Source organism: Balaenoptera borealis (assembly GCF_965194805.1).
Source record: "Balaenoptera borealis genome assembly, chromosome: 5".
In the NCBI taxonomy this organism is placed as follows: Eukaryota; Metazoa; Chordata; class Mammalia; order Artiodactyla; family Balaenopteridae; genus Balaenoptera; species Balaenoptera borealis.
This window is the reverse complement of record NC_138862.1, coordinates 12,633,813-12,653,700: the sequence shown is the minus strand read 5'-3', so window position 1 is coordinate 12,653,700 and position 19,888 is coordinate 12,633,813. Positions and strand designations below refer to the sequence as shown.

Below are 19,888 nucleotides of genomic sequence, written 5' to 3'. Positions count from 1 at the left end.
AAGCTATTGCTCTGAAGTTAGCTTCCTGTCCTAACGTTGTTGACTTTAAGCCCTCTGACACCCAGGGCCTTCTCCAGGACCATAAAGGCAGATAGTGAAAGTGGGAGGGAAAGCATACAGGAGGAAACACCTTGAATCTGAACTACTGAGGGAGACCGAGAGCAGAGAGTCCCGGACTTTGGCCTTATAACATAAGTAAACAAATGAAATAAAATTTGTCCGTTGTGTTAAGGAAAAAAGTCAACATCGATGCTGACTGTGGACAAGAGAACAGCTATACTAGAAATCTGGTCTGCTCCAATAAAGCGATACTAATTACCGTCATGTGGGCCCTGCCCCCATTAGTGCTTACTTACAATACAGCGCACTTATGCATAATCGTGAAATATGGCACAGTTACATACTTTATTATGATAAGTTTTATTAAGTCTTATTTTATTACAGTGCTAAACTTTATCCCAGAGTACTACTTCCTCGTAGTCGGTTGCTCTTGAATCAAGATCATCTACTTACAACCTTAAAATTAAAAATAATAAGGGAAGGTGGGCTTAGAAAGGCAATGCTGCCAGAGACAAGACCTCGAAACTAAGAACAGTGGACGTGAGTAACACAATTGTATGACAATTAATTCGTTCCTAATTTTAAAATAAGTATTTAAAATATATGTCTGAAATGGAAGGTCAGTCTAGATCAGGGAGAGTAAATGGGTTTCACATCACATGACGACTTTAAAAAAATGACAGCGGATGCCTGCTATGCTCTGCTGAGGATCCTGCAGCGGGGAAGAGTGGGGTGCTCAATGGGCAATGCCCACTGCTGCTATCTCTGGAAATAACTGCTCAACCTTCTATGTTGCACAGCACGTGATTACAAAGGGAAAAATGTAATATGAACTCACCAGAAAAATCTGTTATCGGTTGTATGTTCTTGCATGCTACGATGGGCATTAAGACTCAGATCCAAACTGACTCCAGATGCGGACCATGCAAAATAGAAATTTCCTGAATTCAACACTTTTCGCACTTCTGAAACGCGATCCTCCTCTGAAGAATCGATTCGTAGTGATATAAATTCAGTGGAAGTAACTCGGAAAACTTCAGATTCTTGAATTTTTCCAACAGACATGCATCCAGTGACGAGGACCAGATAATGTAACATAATATCACCTGCAAAAACCAAAGACTTTAATTGGATGAAAAGTCCCAATGTTTTTCAAGCTATTCAAAGTTTCTTCTGCCTTCCTTCTCGTGTCTCCATGTTTGAAAATCTCTGGCCTTGTGGTTATTTTAAGTTTATCATAGACATGTTTAAGTTCACAACTAGATTTTGGCAAAAGTTAGGGGAAAAAATCCTTGTTTAAATACATTCAGTATAATGAAGCATTTAAACATTAACAGGATAATCTCACATTTATGAAACTGTTCCTCTACTTAATTGAAGGGTATGCAAGATTTATCAAATTTAAAAAAATATATGCGTTATCTTCCCTACCTTTCCTTTAAGATTGTTAGGAAGTTCAGACAAGACAATGAATGTGAGAGTTCTGTGTGAATAGTAAGGCTGAAAAAATGGCACATAACTGTGAGCTGCTGCTGCTGCTATGTGGAAAAAGTCCTTGGAAACAATTTATAAAGCAATTTGGCTTATAAGAAACTCATAGGGATTTTTTCATCTAGTTTTGACAAAAATTCTGCGCAATGGGTATGAAGGTGGAATTCAGCAGTGGTGTACTTTGTTTTTTTTTTTTGTTTTAATTCATTAATTAATCTTATTTTTGGCTGCATTGGGTCTTCGTTGCTGCACGCGGGCTTTCTCTAGTTGCGGTGAGTGGGGGCTGCTCTTGGTTGCGGTGCACGGGCTTCTCATTGCGGTGGCTTCTCGTGTTGCGGAGCAAGGGCTCCAGGCACACGGGCTTCAGTAGTTGTGGCTTGCAGGCTCCAGAGCACAGGCTCAGTAGTTGTGGCGCACAGGCTTAGCTGCTCCTCGGCATGTGGGATCTTCCCGGACCAGGGATCGAACCCGTGTCCCCTGCGTTGGCAGGTGGATTCTTAACCACCAGCAGTGGTGTACTTTGAACGTGGGCTTTAATGTAGGCAGAAGCACCCTGCGCCTTGGCTCCTCCACTACTTATTATCCAGACCAACTTCACTGTGTTAACATAACCAACCTGAGATATCCACCCTTAGAAAATAAGATTAAAACAAATCTCACTGGACTGCGAGGATGACCCAAGACAGTATCAGTTAAGCGCCAGGCACAGTACTTTACATGTGATAGATTCATAACATACGGCAAGTCTCCATTTGATAGACCAGAGCTCCTCAAAGTATGCCCCATGAACCAGTTCACAGTTACCAGTTCATGGTGAGAAAAGGTGCTTCTTCCAGAACAGAAAACGACATCACTAAGTTCACCATTTGGTTTCGCTGACTTCTTTTTTTCTCCATAGTAAGACTTTATCAATGAAGGAAGCCATGTGTTGATTTGCACGATGGTGCTGGCTTCTTATCTCATCCAGACCAATAACAAAACAGTTTATGGAACGTAAACTCACCCAGTTTATGGAACGTGGCCCAGTCCTTGGGCCACGCTCCGAGTCACACCGTTATAGAATCATAAAGGTTACTTTGCAGCCCATGGTGACACTAAGTAGCAGACACAGGCTCAACTGAGACCTTTTAAATACAAAGCAGATGCCTTTCCCACTATAACCCAGGGAAATCAGTGTGTGGGTCCCACTAAGACATCTTTTCCTAAAGGCACTGAAACAATGAAAAAGGGCAATGCCCTGATTTTCTCTTTTGACAACTGATACCAGTCTCTTAAAGTGTTCAAATAGGACGCTGTCTCTGGAACTTAAAATCACAAGAGGGGCTTCCCTGGTGGCACAGTGGTTGAGAATCTGCCTGCCAATGCAGGGGACACGGGTTCGAGCCCTGGTCTGGGAAGATCCCACATGCCGCGGAGCGACTAAGCCCGTGAGCCACAACTACTGAGCCTGCGTGTCTGGAGCCTGTGCTCTGCAACAAGAGAGGCCGCGATAGTGAGAGGCCCACGCACCGCGATGAAGAGTGGCCCCCGCCTGCCGCAACTAGAGAAAGCCCTCGCACAGAAATGAAGACCCAACACAACCAAAAATAAAAATAAATAAATAAAAACATTAAAAAAAAAAAAAAGGATTATACTAGCCTCATAAAATGAGCTGGCAAAAAAAAAAAAAATCACAAGAGCATGAGCGTGTAGCATGCCTTTTTGGGCAACAAGCATTATCTCAAGATTAGCTTAATTAAGGTTTAAAAGCTGTTACCACACTTATAGCTCAGATATAGAGTCTGAAATAGATAGTCTCTCTCAAATCTTTAGAATGACAAAAACAGAAATGAAAAAAATAGATCAATTATATTGACTACTTACCAAGATTTAATCGTAAAACACCTAAAAGTCCATAAGCATCTAGAACTTTGGAGTATGTACTCTTGATTGCTTCTTTTTCTGCTGATGCTATAAAAATAAATAAATAAATATAGTTTTAGGGTGAGAAAAAGGACCTGAAACATCAGATTCTATTTAGCTATAAAGCCAGAGTTTCAAGCAAAAATGTCCAAATCTAAATCTGATATTCTTAACATAAATGCATCGCATAAAATATTTTTTCAAACCAGTAACTTAACAGTTTTTCCCAAAGAATTAACAAGTTACTCCAGGCCCATCTATTCACTAATCCATCCTCTCCTAAAGATCTGAAGTACTACCTTTAACAATATTCATATGTTTTTGAGGTTGCTTTTGAATTTTCTTCTGTGTCCCACTGATCTGTTCACCTACTCTAATACCAGGAACACTCTCTGTTATGGTATCCCCTATAGGACAACACCCAACTCCTTAACAAAGAATCTTCCAGAATCTGGCCTCAACATACCCTTTCTGCTTCATTTTTCATAACTCTCCTCTCCTTCCCACCCCCTGCATCTTAGGCTCCAATCAGATTAAACTCTCACTATGGCCCAAGCATGGTCTTTTACATTTCTGTACCTTTGCACAGCGATCTGGCTTTCTGCCTGAAAGACTCTACCCAACCTTTGCCTCTTGGCAAAATTCTATTCACCCTATAAAAACACAGGCACAAAGTCACTTTCTGGAAACCTTTCTTTACTCCTCCAGGCACAGGCCTTTCACAGAGCTCCCTCTTGACATTGCCCAAACATTTAAAATATACTCAACACTTGTCCTTCTCATTAGCCAGCCTGCTCCTTGAAGGCAGGAATTCTGTCCTATTCATCCTTTCATCCCTGACACTTAGTGCTTGACGCACAGAAGGCTACTAACATTTAAATAATGAAAGCTAATGGCAATACTTGACCACAGAGTCTAGCAGAGGGGAAATTGTCAGTCTGGTCTTTGTCTGGATTGATTTCTTCTGCTATGAAGTTAATGTTATCTGCCAACGAATATAACCCACAGAATAATTTCCCTAGGACAGGCTATTGTGGTTATTCTATTCAGGAAAAACAAAACAAAACAAAACAAAAAAACAAATCCTGAAGCTTTAAAGGAAAATGCCTAGTTCTTAGCAAATACACTTATTAAAAATTGAACACAGAACCAAAGAAACATAAACCACAGCTAGTAACTCAATGGACGAGTACAAATACTACATTCTAAGGTCTACAAATCTGGAAAGGTATGAGCCTCTTTCTCATTCTATCCTTTCCCTTCCAGTTCTTTTCTTCTTTACTGCCTTCCCTTATCCACTCCCTACCCATACCCCACCAACTCACCTCTTAGCTGACTGGTTCACTCCTTATTTACCTCTTATCTCTTGCACTTACCCCTTTCCCCTTTCCTCATTCCTCTATGATCTGTACATGAATGACAGTATGTTATAAATTCTAATAAACTACATTCTGATACAGAATTATAGTACATTAAAAAAATTTATTTATTTATTTATTTATGGCCGCGCTGGGTCTTCATTGCTGTGCACGGGCTTTCCTCTAGTTGAAGCAAGCGGGGTCTACTCTTCATTGCGGTGCGTGGGCTTCTCATTGCGGTGGCTTCTCTTGTTGCGAAGCACAGGCTCTAGGCACACGGGCTTCAGTAGCTGTGGTCTGCAGGCTCAGCAGTTGTGGCTCGCGGGCTCTAGAGCGCAGGCTCAGTCGTTGTGGCGCACGGGCTTAGTTGCTCTGTGGCATGTGGGATCTTCCCGGACCAGGGCTCGAACCCGTGTGCCCTGCATTGGCAGGAGGATTCTTAACCACTGCGCCACCAGGGAAGTCCCTCTCTGTCAATCTTTATTGCCAACAAAATGGCTATCTTCTCAGTCTACTGCTTTCCTAATATCCCATAGTACCCTGCATTAGAGCCCTTTTCCTTTGTTTTGAAGCTCTTCTCCAGGGTTCTACAGACCAGCTCACTTTCCCCGCTTGTCTCACCTCTTTTCAGACCATCTACTCTTATACTTCTTCCTAGTTATCCCACTTCTGCCTTCGAATGAGCTGTGCTCTGCTAGCTGGCAGCACAGGCTAAGACTGAAGGACTCAGTCACTCAATTAGCTGGTACTGTCACAATTTTCTAGTATGTTCATTATTAGGGGTAGGTCTTTATCTTTATCAAACCACCCAGTATGAAGTGAGGGAGTGAGGAAGATTTCACCAAGCCACTAAAGTTATGGGGATTTGAATTTCATTCTGCATTCCTAGAGTTCCTATTATTATTACTGTACTATATATTTAGAGAACAGTTACTCCTAACACTCAGTGACAAGGAACACAGCTAGAAAACATCACAACATAAATTTTAATATTTTATAAAGTAAAATAGGAACTCCTTCCCCTAAATACTGCCTTGTTAAGAGTACCACATGTACAAAAGCAAACCTTAGAGAGGCTTGCTATATCTCTGATGATAGAAGGCATGGCTTCCAGGGCAAATACTATTCCAGAGTTTTACAGGTTACATGCTATATGCATTTCAAATACTATCACTAGTAGAGTAATACAGACGTTACTAGACGTATCTATCAGTTTTAGCAGCAGCCAATTGGGGTCCAATACCAGCAGCTAGTAAGGGTTAAAAAGAAAATATATTTTTAATATTAAGTCATCGCCTTCCCTTAGAAAAGAGAAAGTCATTTTATAACAAATTACCCTGCAACAAAATGTTCTCTCTCTAATAATGCATAATAATTACCTTTTCATTAACTGTGCTCCAGACATATGAATCTACCACGTCTTTCAGGCCCAAAGAAGACCCATCTATTAGACTGTCACCTGATTCAAACATGCAAACAAATGTCATGCTGCTTAGTTATTTGTGCTTTTGTATTATATTCTGAGACTCAAGAAACAGGACACACACACACACAATTTAAACTAAAGTGCATATTCTTAGATAAAAGTATGCTAAAAGAAAAAAAAAATGATTCAAAGAATAGATGAGATTTCGTTTTCCCTGCCAGGAATTGTTTTGGTTTCCCCTCAAAATATTAAATGAAAATTTTAAATGATTTTTTAGAGTGATGAATATTGTTTTAGCTGAGGTACTTGTATGTTGTTTCTGTGATGATTAAGACAGTAGCTAACTAGTTACTGGGCTAGGTATTTTTCACGTGTTATTTAATTTTCACAAGCACGCCATGAGCAGAATTGCGACTATTTCCACTTGACATGAGGAAACAGGCTTAGAGAGATTACCAATTTGCTACTAACCTGTTTAAGCTTAAACAGAGTCAGAGAATGCAGCTTCATGAGGGAAGGGGCTTTGTCTAGCTCACCGTCCTATCCCCGGTGACCTAGCTCAGTGCCTGGCACCCAGGAGGGGTTCAGTAATTTATGTTCAATGAACTAGTGAATGCAATTTCAGAGCCATACAAACATTTAACTCTAGACACTTCCAATTTCATAAAAGAAAACCACGTGTTTTCTTCTTAAATATTTTTAATCTAAAGGACGGCAGATGATTACCTATTTTTCCATTTATGCTTCAAAGGTTTGGGGTGAAGGGAAGGAGGTTCTTTGCAGGCTGTGAGAGTCTAGGTAGAGTAAGAAGGGTGGCCCTGTTCATGGAGTTGAAGTCAGAGGTGGGGAAAGAAAGCATCCACTTGGCGGGAGGAGCAGCCGGGAGGAGATGCTGAAGTCTGAGTGAGGAGGGTGGTGTCCATCCAGAGACAGTAGGAGTGGCCTGGCACGGGATGCTGGAGCTTGAGAGGGGTGGAGAAGGCAGGGTGCAGTGGAGGGAGCCCCAGGCAGGGTGCTGGAGCCCCACTGGGGTGAAGAAGGCAGCCACGCAGTGAAGGAGGCTGCAGGGGCAACAGGAGAGTGGTTATGCACAGGGGAATGATCAAAGACCACAGGAGTAGGCTTCTCACTGTCAGAGAAGGGAATTGCAAACATGGAAAGAGAGAAAACTAGAAAGGACACTGCAGCGATGATCAGAATTGGAGTTACCAGTATGAACTCACGGTTTTCTAGAGAGACAGACTGACAGAGATACAAATGGGTGGGTATAACTATGTATGCATATACATATACATTTGTATGTTCTCCTTAGCTCTAGCCATTGACAGGACCATGACCAGCAATACCCCAATAACAAACAGCACACCTAGCACCCAGATTTTGCCTTCTAATACCATTCTCCACTAAAAGGAACTAGGACTCCTTGGAGAAACAGCAAATTCCAGGGGAAGGGCAGGGACAAGATGAGCCTATACCATGTTTTTGCACCAGAAAGTAAGGGAGTGTTCAAAGAATGATGGTGGCATGTTACAAAAATGCGGAAGCTGGCTTAAAGGGGCTTCTTCTACTGGTGAAATCTGGGACAATTTGAGCATCAAAATAAATTATAAGAGTAACAGATTACAACCCACTAAATAAACCCATAAACTGAAAGTTTGAAGAGCAATGGGACCATACATAGTCTCAAAGTACCTCACCTCCAAACACTTATTAATTATGAAGGAAAAAAGAGCCAGCCAGAGACACCTGGCAGACACCACCTTAACCCAAGTAATCCAAGTGAACACCAACAGTAATGGGACAAGTCAAGATTGTGTCAACTGACAGGATACAATGAAAAGAACACAGCAGCACTTCTGTAATATTCCTGCCAAGATAACCTCAATCTGAGCATGAGGAACCATCAGACAAACCCAGAGTGAGGGACATTCTATAAAACAACTGGCCTTCATCTTCAAAAGTTTTATGGTCATAAACGTCAAAGAATGAGAAACTTTTCCGCATTTAAGGAGACTAAAGAGACATGATAACTAAATAAAATGTACAAAATTCAACTGGATCTTTTTTGCTACGAAAGGCATTGTTGGGACAACTGATGAACTTAAATGGAGTCTGAGGATTAGACAGCAGTAAGGTACCAATGTTAATTTTTTGATGGTTATATTGTAGTTATGTAGGTGAATACCTTTCTAGGAAATATGTAATAAAGTATTTGGGGGTGACAGGGTACCTTGTTGGCAACTTAGTAGTCTTAAATAGTTCAGAAAAAAAAAAGTTCTTTTATACTGAACTTCAACTTTTCCATATATTTGAAATTTAAAAGTTTCAAAAAAATTTCTTAATGTAGCCAGCAAAAATAACTTTCAAAATACACGTGCATATTCCTAAGTTATGAAGCTTTTTTCTCTAAATGGCATGAAGATAAACTCTTATAATACCATTTTATTCCTTCCCCATATATATTTTTTTAAATTGGGGGAAAGAGATTCCCTTCTTTTATGAAACTCCATGAAATACAGAGAAATATATGATTAGGAGGGATCTAATTAAATTATTGTCCCACTTCTCTGGTAATTTAATTCTAGAAAATAATTTGAGATTCCTCCACTACAAAGAGATTACTTAAAATAAGAAAGCCATGGGACTTCCCTGGTGGCACAGTGGTTAAGAATCCACCTGCCAATGCAGGGACACAGGTTCGAGCCCTGGTCTGGGAAGATCCCACATGCCGTGGAGCAACTAAGCCCGTGCGCCACAACGACTGAGCCTGCGCTCTAGAGCCCGCAAGCCACAACTACTGAGCCCGCGAGCCACAACTACTGAAGCCCACGCGCCTAGAGCCTGTGCTCCACAACAAAGACAAGCCACCGCAATGAGAAGCCTGTGCACCACAATGAAGAGTAGCCCCCGCTCGCCGCAACTAGAGAAAGTCCGCGCGCAGCAACAAAGACCCAACGCAGCCAAAAATAAATTAATTTAAAAAAAGAAAGAAAGCCATAACACTTTAAAATAATGTGTATAACCTTTAGATAAAACACAGCATTTGTAACGACTTTACTCAATCCATCCCCATCTTTCTTTTTCCCTTAATACTCTCCCCTTGCATCCCAGGCTTTAGCCAAAATGAGTAACTTGTTCCCCTCCTACAGGCTCCATGTTCTTTCCCCTCCCTCCCCTCTCTTTTGTTGTTCACCACGTTCTCTCCATCCCGAATACTTGTTAGCCATCTTTGTGTTTCCAAATATTACCCACCTTTCAATACCTAACAAAAAATGCTGCTTTCTTCCTGAAGTTTCCTCTGATTACTCTGGCTGGAAGGAAATCTCTTTCTTCTCTTTACTTTATACCACAGACACTTGTCTACTAGTAGCAATAGAAACTAAGTCTTATTTCTTTATATCTCAACACGATGCCCACCTAACACAGAGACTCTAAACACTGCAGCTATTGATTAAGTATTCATCTAATAGACAAAAATAAATTGAGAGGTTTTGGCACAAAAGGGAATGTTTTGTAAGTTTTAAAATAATACATAAGGGGAATTCCCTGGCAATCCAGTGGTTAGGGCTCTGCGCTTTCACTGCAGGGGGCCTGGGTTCAATCCCTGGTCCAGGAACTAAGATCCTACAAGCCGCACAGCACAGTCAAAAATAGTAATAATAATAATTTTTTTTTAAATAAAAAAATTTAAAATTTTTTTTTAAAAACTTAAAAATAAATAAATAAAATAATACACAAAAAGATAAACATTTTACCTTACCACTGATAGCATTTGAATGCCTTCATTATTGAAGTTTAACAGCTCCTCATAGTGATGTCTGGAAATTTTCAAATGTGACGTCTGTGGTGGGGTGTGAAGGTGAGGATGGGAAAATGGGCACTGTTAAATGACTGTTAACCAGGGTGTAAGCTGTGGAGTGTATAAAATGGCAGGGGGTGCAGAGAGCTCAGAGGAAACAATGAGCAGAAATGAAAGTTCAGGAAACATGGTGATACGGAAGTTCAGGCTACTCACTCTCCTGTTAGTGCTGTCTTTCAAGATTATCTACTGCGCTTTCCATGAGGGCAACAGCCTGCTTTTTGAAAGAGAAGTGGTTTGTTTTTCCTCCTTTTCATGTTGTTATTAAACAAACGAAACGCTAGGAAAAACAAACCTTTCTTTTTACAAGTGACTGATTTCTAACCACGGGTAGGTAGGAATAGCCAAGAAGCCCATTGTTTTAGGAGTCATTCTGAGCCGATCAAGATCTTGAGCAGTTCAGCTTAGGTAAGGAGGGCCACATGTCTTCAGCTCATTTGTTAAGCCCGGAAGGTAAGACAGAGCCTGGCTTCTGAAGTTACTGCTATGACACCTCAGGCATCAACAGTAACTAACCCCCTCCTTATTTTCCTTATTTTAACTGGAAAAACTTTTCTTCTCATGTCACATTCAACACTATATCTTTCATTCATCCTTTAAATCTTAGTCATCAATCTAGTGCAAATGTGCATTTCCTGAGAACACAGAGCTATCTTAAGCGTAAATTTATAATTATAGCTCTATTTTTAAACATATCCTCACGTCATTAGAACTGATCATCTGAAGCCCCTCTGAATCTACTCCTAGTGAATATATGAATATGAATCAGGTCATAGAAAAGAATTTAAAGCAAAATAAAATATGTGCCATAAACATTTATTCTCATAAAAATATTTATGGATGAAATTAAATGATGTCCACTGTTTACTTCAAAATAAACAGTGGTGGTGGAGGGGGGGAGATAGCAGATAAGGGATATAGATAAACACAAGCATCTGTGATTGGACTTCCCTGGTGGCACAGTGGTTAAGAATCTGCCTGCCAATGCAGGGGACACGGGTTCGAGCCCTGGTCCGGGAAGATCCCACATGCCGAGGAGCAACTAAGCCCGTGTGCTACAACTACTGAGCCTGCGCTCTAGAGCCTGCGAGCCACAACTACTGAGCCCGCACACCACAACTACTGAAGCCCGCGCACGTAGAGCCCGTGCTCTTCAGCAAGAGAAGCCACCGCAATGAGAAGCCTGCGCACCGCAACCAAGGGTAGCCCCTGTTCACCGCAACTAGAGAAAGCCTGCGCGCAGCAACAAAGACTCAACACAGCCATAAATAAATAAATAAATAAATAAATTTTTAAAAGTGTCTGTGATAATCGCTGAGGTTGGCTGGCAGATACATGGGAATCAACGACACTATCCTCTCTTATTTGATGTATGTTTGATACTTCCCCAGATAAAATTTATTCTGACAACATTCTTTGGTATCCTGGATAAACTGAGAGAGGAGAGAAGACAAGATAACCTGGCCAGTCAGTGGGAGAGGACAGGCTGCTCGGATTCTAAGTGATCCGAGAGGTATTTTCCTCCAAGTAGGCAAAAGTTCAATGGGCACTAGGACTTTTATAAACTTGAAAGGGAGCAATAAGTTCTACAGCCTTGAGAATGGCCCCATGGCCTGCTCTTCCCAAGGCTATCATATATTCATCAAATAATAGATATATAACAAATCGGGAAAGAAGCAGACTCGGCAATTATAGAATGGAGAGCCCAAGAAGGGTAAATATTGCTAATACTCTGTCACAAATGTTTTCCTTACATTCATCCGAAATAAATTAGCTTTCATATTCTCCTCTGTCAAACTTGTAGCTGGAAAATCATAAGCTTACCTTTACCTGTCATCACAGAAGGAGTTAAGAAGTCTTTAAAACTACGTAAAGCCACGAGCTAGTGATATCCCACAACTTAATACAGATAACTTATTCATTATTTTAGCTCTGTGCCTGTTTCAGAGTTTTTTAACTGAACAAATTCATGACTGAAGGCAGGCCTAATCTACGTCTCCTATTTAAACTACAGGAAAGTAATGAAAATAGAAGCTATAGAGATTATCTATTTATAGACTACAGAAAACACTCAGAGTATAAATATATCAATTGTTCTCTTTCAAAATTTAACATACCTATTGTTCTCTATCACATTACTCAACACCTTTTTTTGCTGGATTGGCTTATTTTATAGCACTCTGTCATATGACATAGCTGGCATTACTCAGCATTTTTGGTGTTACACCCGCCCTTCTCAAATGAGAAGTTAAGGCAACTAAGATAAGAAACAAAAGATCAGGCTACAGAAATTCAGATGAAAACATAATCATATGCCTATTTCTTGATTTTCATGAGTTGTGACTCTAAAATACAGGCTTATTAAACATAGGATAATTGCAACACGATGGTCACGCCTGCCTTGCTAACTCTACCATCTGAATGGAAAGAAATAAAATTAACTTATTATCTAAGACATTCAGATAAATAAAAAGTCATTTCTTTAAAAACTTAAATGGTATTTTGAGGATTAAATTTAAATGTAGATTTCTCTAACTTCTGATGAATTAATATTTCAAACTAAATAATTACGCTACCCACTGAAGGTCCTGCCATCCAAGGTCAGCATTCTGCTGTGGCTCAAACCTTCCAGGTGGGAACAGACTGTCTTTCCTTAGCTGATGATACAGAAGACCAAGCTGAAGAAAGCCAGTAAGAATATGAAAACAGGATTACAAATTAGCACGACCTTCCTAGAAACACAATTTGCCTGTGGTTCCATGCACCGCAGTTTGTGGCCGGCTTATTTGCATGCAGGTACAACTCTGGTGTAGAAGCAGAGATCCTCTAGTCAGAGGATCCTTGAGATCGTGCAGTCCAAGCTACTCATTTTCAGAAGAAAAAGACTAGAGGTTAGGTGATTCGTCCAAGATCATATAACCAGCTGGTGGTAAAGACTCTTTCCATTTCATTACACATAAAGAGAAAATTATTTTAAAGGAAAAAGGTTTTCTTTGTGTTAGTAAATAACTAAAATTCCAGCTGAAACATACTCAGCTAACCAAATTAGTGTTCTATTTAAACTGCACATCCCAATCTTGGCAACATTTCAAAATAAAAATAACCTTTCACCCATTTGTGCAACAAGTATTTACTGAATGCCTACCATATACCAGGATCCTGGCAAAGTTCTAGGAATTAAAAAAGTCAGTGCCCCAATACCTTCCACTGGGAAGACAGGCATTATAAAATCATACACCTGCAAAATTATAAATTATACTAAGTAGAGTGATGGAGTTCCAACAGACTGCAACAGGAGGACCTAATCTCAAATTGTTTGTGGGGGAAGGCATTGGTTAGAATAGGCGGCCTGCCTGCAGAAGTGACCTTTAAGTTGAAACCTGAAAAATAAACAGGAAGTTAGCCAAATTAAGAGTGCAGGTAAAAGTGTTCCAGACAACATCCACATACCCTACGACCAGAAATTCCATTCCTAAGAAAATATCCAACAGAAATATGTATGTATGTGCACCAAAAAACATGTAAAAGGATATTCATACTAGTGTCATTTATAATAGGAAAAATTGGAAATAAAGCAAATGTCAACAGAATAGTGGAATATTCATACAATGGAATACTACATAGCAATGAAAATGAATAAACTACTGCTATATGCTACAACATGCATGATCTCCCATATTTAACACTGAATGAAAGAATCTGGGCACAACAGAATACATACTGAATGATTCCATTTATGTTAAGTTGAAAACCAGATGAAACTAACCTATGAGGTAAGAAGTCAGGACAGTGATTATCTTTGCAGATCATGATGGAGATAATAATTGGAAAGGAACATGACAGAATCTTCTGGAGAGCCAGCAATAACGTTCTGTTCTCGACCTGGTAGTGGTAACATGAATATGTTCACTCTGTAATAAGCCATCAAGTCGAACATTTATCATTTATGTACTTTTCCACGTGTGCGAACAAGTTTATCTTTAAAAATAAAATCCTGAGCAGAAGGAACAGCTTTTGTGAAGACCCTGAGACCAGAAAGAAGTTGATACATTCAGAACTTAAAAAAAAAAGGGCCAATGTGGCTGGAACACAGAAACCAACAGACAGTACAGTGTAAGACTGAAGAGGGAGACAGACTCGATTTTATTGCAGGTCATTTTAAAGAGTTTGGATTTTAAGTTCAGTGACCAACCACTGAAGGGTATTAAGCAGGGGAATAATAAAATCTAAACTGTGTATTTAAGAACACTGGAGAGTGGGTAGGGGGAGTGGAAGCAGGGAGACCATTTAAGGAGGCTATTATAAAGGTCCATGAAAGAGACTGCAGTGGCTTGAGTGGTGCAGAACCAGCTGAAACGGTGAACTGCGTGGATTCTCAATGAAATTAGGAGGTTGAGTTGACGGTACGTGGTAATGGAGTGAATGTGTGAAATGAGAGAGAAGGAGGTGTAGAGGGTGATTCTTAAGTTCTGGTTTAAGCAGCTAGGTGGATAGAGAGCAGTCCCCTGAGATAAGGAAGACTGAAGGAGAGCAGATTTGAAGGAATGCAGTGGTCAAGGTGACCATCGACCCAGTACCTGTGCCCACCCTCCCTTACTATGTAGCCATGGTACAGGTGGGGTTTTATGGGAACTCAAACAATCACAGAAATTTCTACCTTCTTTTGCCAATCATCTGCCCAACCCAAGTAGCACCTGATATCCCTGTAGCCACAGTAGTTGGTTCAGGAATGGACACAAAACTCAAACAAGGGGGAGTGCATTTTCATTTTGTAGGTTCTAACCCATTTTCTCAGTTTGAAAAAAATTGGATCTCAACTGTGCCATCCAAAATAAAAAATTATTCTACCCCGCTCTGCATCAGTCCCACACAGCTTTGCAACATCTACAAATCTGATAACAACCTTTCTACCCCATTCTCCAAGAAAATAATCAAATTGTGAAACAAGATAGGCCAAAGTCATATCCCCAGCGTTGACCAAGACAGACCACTAACGAGCACTAATGTACAACCAGTTAGGAATTTACTTAATAATAAGATTCAGGACTTCCCTGATGGCCCAGTGGTTAAGACTCCACGCCCCCAATGCAGGGATCCTGGGTTCAATCCCTGATCAGGGAACTAGATCCCACATGCATGCCGCAACTGAAAGATCCGCGTGCTGCAACGAAGAGCCCGTGTGCCGCCAACTAAGACCCGGCACAGCCAAATACATAAATAAATGAATAAAATATATATTTTTTAATTTAAAAAATAAAATAAATAATAAGATTCATCCTGCCTATACTTTGAACATGGTCCACAGGATATTAAAAGGCTGTTTATCTACCTTTCAGTAAGGTATTCAACGGCTAGTGAACAAAATGAAACATAACCCATAATAAATATTTATTGCAAAGACCTAGTTTATATAAGCAAACACACTTTATAAAGTTATGTAAGAAGACTATAATAAAAGGGAAGAAGAGAGAATTTTTTTTTTTTTTTTTTTTTTTTATAAATTTATTTATTTTATTTATATATTTTTGGCCGTATTGGGTCTCCGTTGCTGCGCGCGGGCTTTTTCTAGTTGTGGCGAGAGGGGGCTACTCTTCGTTGCGGTGCACGGGCTTCTCATTGCAGTGGCTTCTCTCGTTGTGGAGCACGGGCTCTAGGCACACGAGCTTCAGTAGTTGTGGCACACGGGCTCAGTAGTTGTGGCTCGTGGGCTCTAGAGCGCAGTCTCAGGAGTTGTGGCGCACGGGCTTAGTTGCTCCGCGGCATGTGGGATCTCCCCGGACCAGGGCTTGAACCCGTGTCCCCTGCATTGGCAGGCGGATTCTTAACCACTGCGCCACCAGGGAAGCCCAAGAAGAGAGAATTTTAATAACATTCAGTATGTTTTAGCCAATAATTTAATAAGTATTTTGTTTTTTATTTTTTCTTTTAACTGACTAAGTTATCTTAAAATCATCCAGGAGTGTAAAGAGTACATAAATTCTTCCAGCCTGAACTGAGGGAGTAATTAAATAGGTGTCCAGTTGACCACTAAGAGTTAATGCACCTCTCCAAATGCCAAATGTACTCACAGTAATTTGATTAGTTCATTAGCTATGAAATGCACTCCAATGTGAATGCATTGCTCATATTGTGTAACATTACAGAGGAATAACAATGGCTTTCACTTGCAAAATCTATTTTAGTGGAAAAAGATAAAACACAAATTCTTATTAACAACCATTTAAAAACTCAAGCAAATTTAAACTGTCACCAGTAAAAACATGATATGCAATTTTTAAAGATATACCTCCTTTTGGCACTCTGCTTACAAGACTAACCCCAATTGCACTAATCCATTCCACTCTTTCTGCCTCTTTCAAGCTTAGAGTTAAAACATAACTAAGTAACAAAATGTAACGATTCAGACTTCACAACCTCAAAATTTCTGAATGTATTGGCACTAGATGCAAAGAAAAGCAATACTATTTAAATTGCTACTCATATAATTGGCTCATTTTTTTAATCATCTGAACATCTAAAAGTCTTTACATCATCTTTGTTTGTGACTGGGTACAGAATTCTAGGTGGACAGTTTCAGGGTGGTTGTTGTTTTTTCCATTTCAGTACATTAAAGATCTAGCTCTTTCTCATCTGGCTTGGACTGTTTCTGAAGTCTATCATGATTTGTATCTTCCTTCTTCTACATTTATATCTTTTTTTTTTTCTTTCCTGGGCTGTTTTTAGGATTTTTCTCTACGTCACCGGTTTTAAGCAATTTGATCACATATTTGGGTGTAGTTCTTTCTCTTCATGGTTCTTCTGCTTGGGGTTCATTTAGCTTCTTGGATCCGTGAATTTATAGTCTTCATCAATTTTGGAAACTTGTCAGCCATTATTTCTTCAAATATTTTCCTGCTCCACCCCCTTCCTTCTAGGATTCCAACTGCACATACATATGGGGCCACTTGAAGTTGTCCCACAGCCCTCTGATGCTCTGTTTATCTATTTTAGTCTGCTTTTCTGTGCTTCATTTTGGGTTGTTTCTATTATTTTGTCTTCAAATTCGCCACTCATTTATCCTGCAGAGTCTAATCTATTAATCCCCATCAGTGTATTTTTTTTCATTTCAGACATTGTTTTTTTCAATTCTGGAAGTGTGATTTGGGCCTTTACATTTTTCATGTCTCTCCTTAACATGTTCATTCTTTCCTGTGTTCCTGAACATATGGACTATATTTATAATAGCTATTTTAATGTTCTTATTAATTTAAGCATCTGTTTCTACAGATTGACTTTTCTCCTCATTACAGGGTATATTTTCCTGCTTCTTTTCATGCATGGTAATTTTTAATTGAATGCCAGACATTGTGAAATTGACAGGGTTGAATGCTGGATATATGTATATATATTTTGTATTCCTATGAACATTCCTATAATCTTTATTCTGGGATACAATTGAGTTATTTGGAAATTATTTGGAAACAGTTTGACCCCTTTGGGTCTTGCTTTGAAGCTCTGTCAGGCAGGACCAGAGCAGCATGTGGTCTAGAGCTACTTGGCTCCACTACTGAAGTAATACACCCTTCTCTGAGTGTTCAACCCAATCCCCCGAGTATTACCAGTTTTCTCTATTCTGGCTGTTTGGAGCATGAACTACGCCCAGCCCTGAGCTCCAGGAATTTTTCTGCCTGCTCCTCTTTGGTGGTTCTTTCCTGCCTTGATAGCTTCCTCATACACTGGCACCAATCAGAAGTCAGCTGATGTCTCAAGTGGAATCCACTACAATCTCAAGAGCTCTGTGCAGTTATACCTTTTCTGGTACTTAGTCCTGAGAATTCTAGATGCTCGCGTTTCGCCGAAGTTCCTACTCTATCTCCTCAACGCAGGGAGACTGCCAGGCTTTGTCTGGGTTCATCCTGCTGCGGCTGTAGCCTGGAAGGTCTCAAGGCAGCGATCGCAAGGCTCCCCTCATTTGTTTCCCTTCTCTTAGGGATCAGTGTCTTGTGCTGCCTATTGTTCAAGGGCTGAAAATTGTTTCACATTTTTTTGTTCGTTTTTGTTGTTGTTGTTATTTAAGGTGGAAGGGCAAATACAGATCCTGTTACACCATCATGCTCAGAAGCAAGTATCCTGTTACATTCCTGGCCTAGTTATATTTTAAGGACATTTTAGAACATCTGAGAGACCTGAAATCATATAATAAGAAGTCACATAACAAGGCTTTACTGTTCAGTGAGAGAGAAATTTTTTGCCTTCACCTTTTACTTCCTCATAGCACACTTAAGTGGTAAAGAAAAGAAGGCACTTAGGAACTACTACTGGCCCTATGTTAGCAGGCTAATCCTGCTGCCCAGGATAGAGGAGTAAGGTTGATTTTTTTTTTTAAGTGTTGATATTAAGTTGCTATTTATTTTCTTTTCTATTAAATACGAACATTCCAAAAACTGTTTACAAAAAGAAAATGAATTTTTGCAACCCTAACATGAAGTGGTATATAACCAGTCTAAATTTCATTTTTCTGCACAGAAATAGTCAACTATAAAAAAGGAACTTCTTTCCTCAACTTGAAATTTTTTCTTAAAAAGAGATAAGATACTGCAACTCACCTAAAGGGCAATCGTGCTGACTAGCAGCATTTGGCAATTAAAAAAACAAACAAAAAACTATGCACACTGCTTGTCATCGCCACCTACTACACTCCTCATCCAAAATTCTAAAACCTGACATTGAACTTGGCCCGGCAAAGTTAAAACATAAAGTTTCTAATTACCTAATGCTAAATCAAACCATGTTTCCCTCTTAGATATTAACCGTTTGTAGGTAAAAACACAGCAAGTTTAACACTTCCCTCATTAGAAAATGCTTACCATTTCACTCAACTTTAAAGTCTACTGGCATTCCTTTCTTTTTGCTCTTCATTTCTCAACCCCACCCAATAATAACCACCACCCTAACAAAAGCATAAATAATAATTACAGCGAAAAAGCAAATGGTAAGACTATGTCATTGGAGAAGTTATTTAATCTCTCCAAGCCTCAGTTTCCACATCTGCGAAATGCGGATAAAAGTACAACCCACAGAATTAAATGAAATAAAGCATGTCTAATGCCAGTCTAAACTGTATGCTGAGATGCTCTGGGACACTTCAGCAAACTCTCAGGAGAGACGAGGGATATTTTAAATGGAAAGAAACACGGAGATATTCAACACATGCTGGACACTGCCCAAACTATTAGCCTGGGGTAGCTCAGAGTTTTAACATTTGATTGCAGTACATTCCTTTATGACATCAGACATCAGATCTTAGTGAAACTGGGTTTTCAGTGGTTGCTGCGATTAAAAAAAAAACAAAAAAACAAGTACTGCTCCAAAATCAACGTGGAACAGGCAATGAGGGCGGTGCTTTTCAATCTGGTGCCAAGGTCTGAAAAGCTGTTCAGTGCTCAACAGGCATTGCCATACCGTAAGTAAAGAACTGTGGCTATTTATGAAGGAAATAAATTATTTTCAATTTCTTTGCAATATTTTTTCCAAACAGCTACTAAAGGCTGTTAGGACATAAATATTTATTGTTTGAAAAAAAAAAAAATTTATTGTTTGGACCTAACTATTTAATGAACAGAACGGTGGCTTAGGGGTGCTGTTAAAAACTTAATGAGACCCCAAGGATGCCATGAAACGAGAAAGCTTAGGCCCCTCTGGCTTAATGCTGTGACTAGCAGAGTAATTTCCAGTAAATGGCAAGTATGACTCCTTTACCGTGTGCAGTTTCAAAGAAAAGGCAAGACACTTCACATTCTGTGACAAAGAGCT

At 39.8% G+C, this 19,888-nt stretch overlaps 1 protein-coding gene across 17 annotated transcripts in view; it reads right to left on the bottom strand.

Annotated features, from left to right (window-relative positions):
• SYNJ1 (synaptojanin 1) overlaps nt 1–19,888 on the bottom strand; it is an 86,194-nt gene that overhangs the window by 59,611 nt on the left and 6,695 nt on the right. For 16 of the 17 annotated variants that reach the window (XM_082395033.1, XM_082395035.1, XM_082395038.1 and 13 more), the window contains exons 3-4: nt 3,415–3,501; nt 899–1,166 (exon numbers count right to left, since the gene is read on the bottom strand). In XM_082395033.1, coding sequence (XP_082251159.1) covers nt 899–1,166; nt 3,415–3,501 — 355 coding nt within the window. Of the gene's footprint in view, nt 1–898; nt 1,167–3,414; nt 3,502–9,997; nt 11,169–19,888 lie in introns of those variants that run through there. The other variant, XM_082395030.1, reaches the window with a different exon arrangement.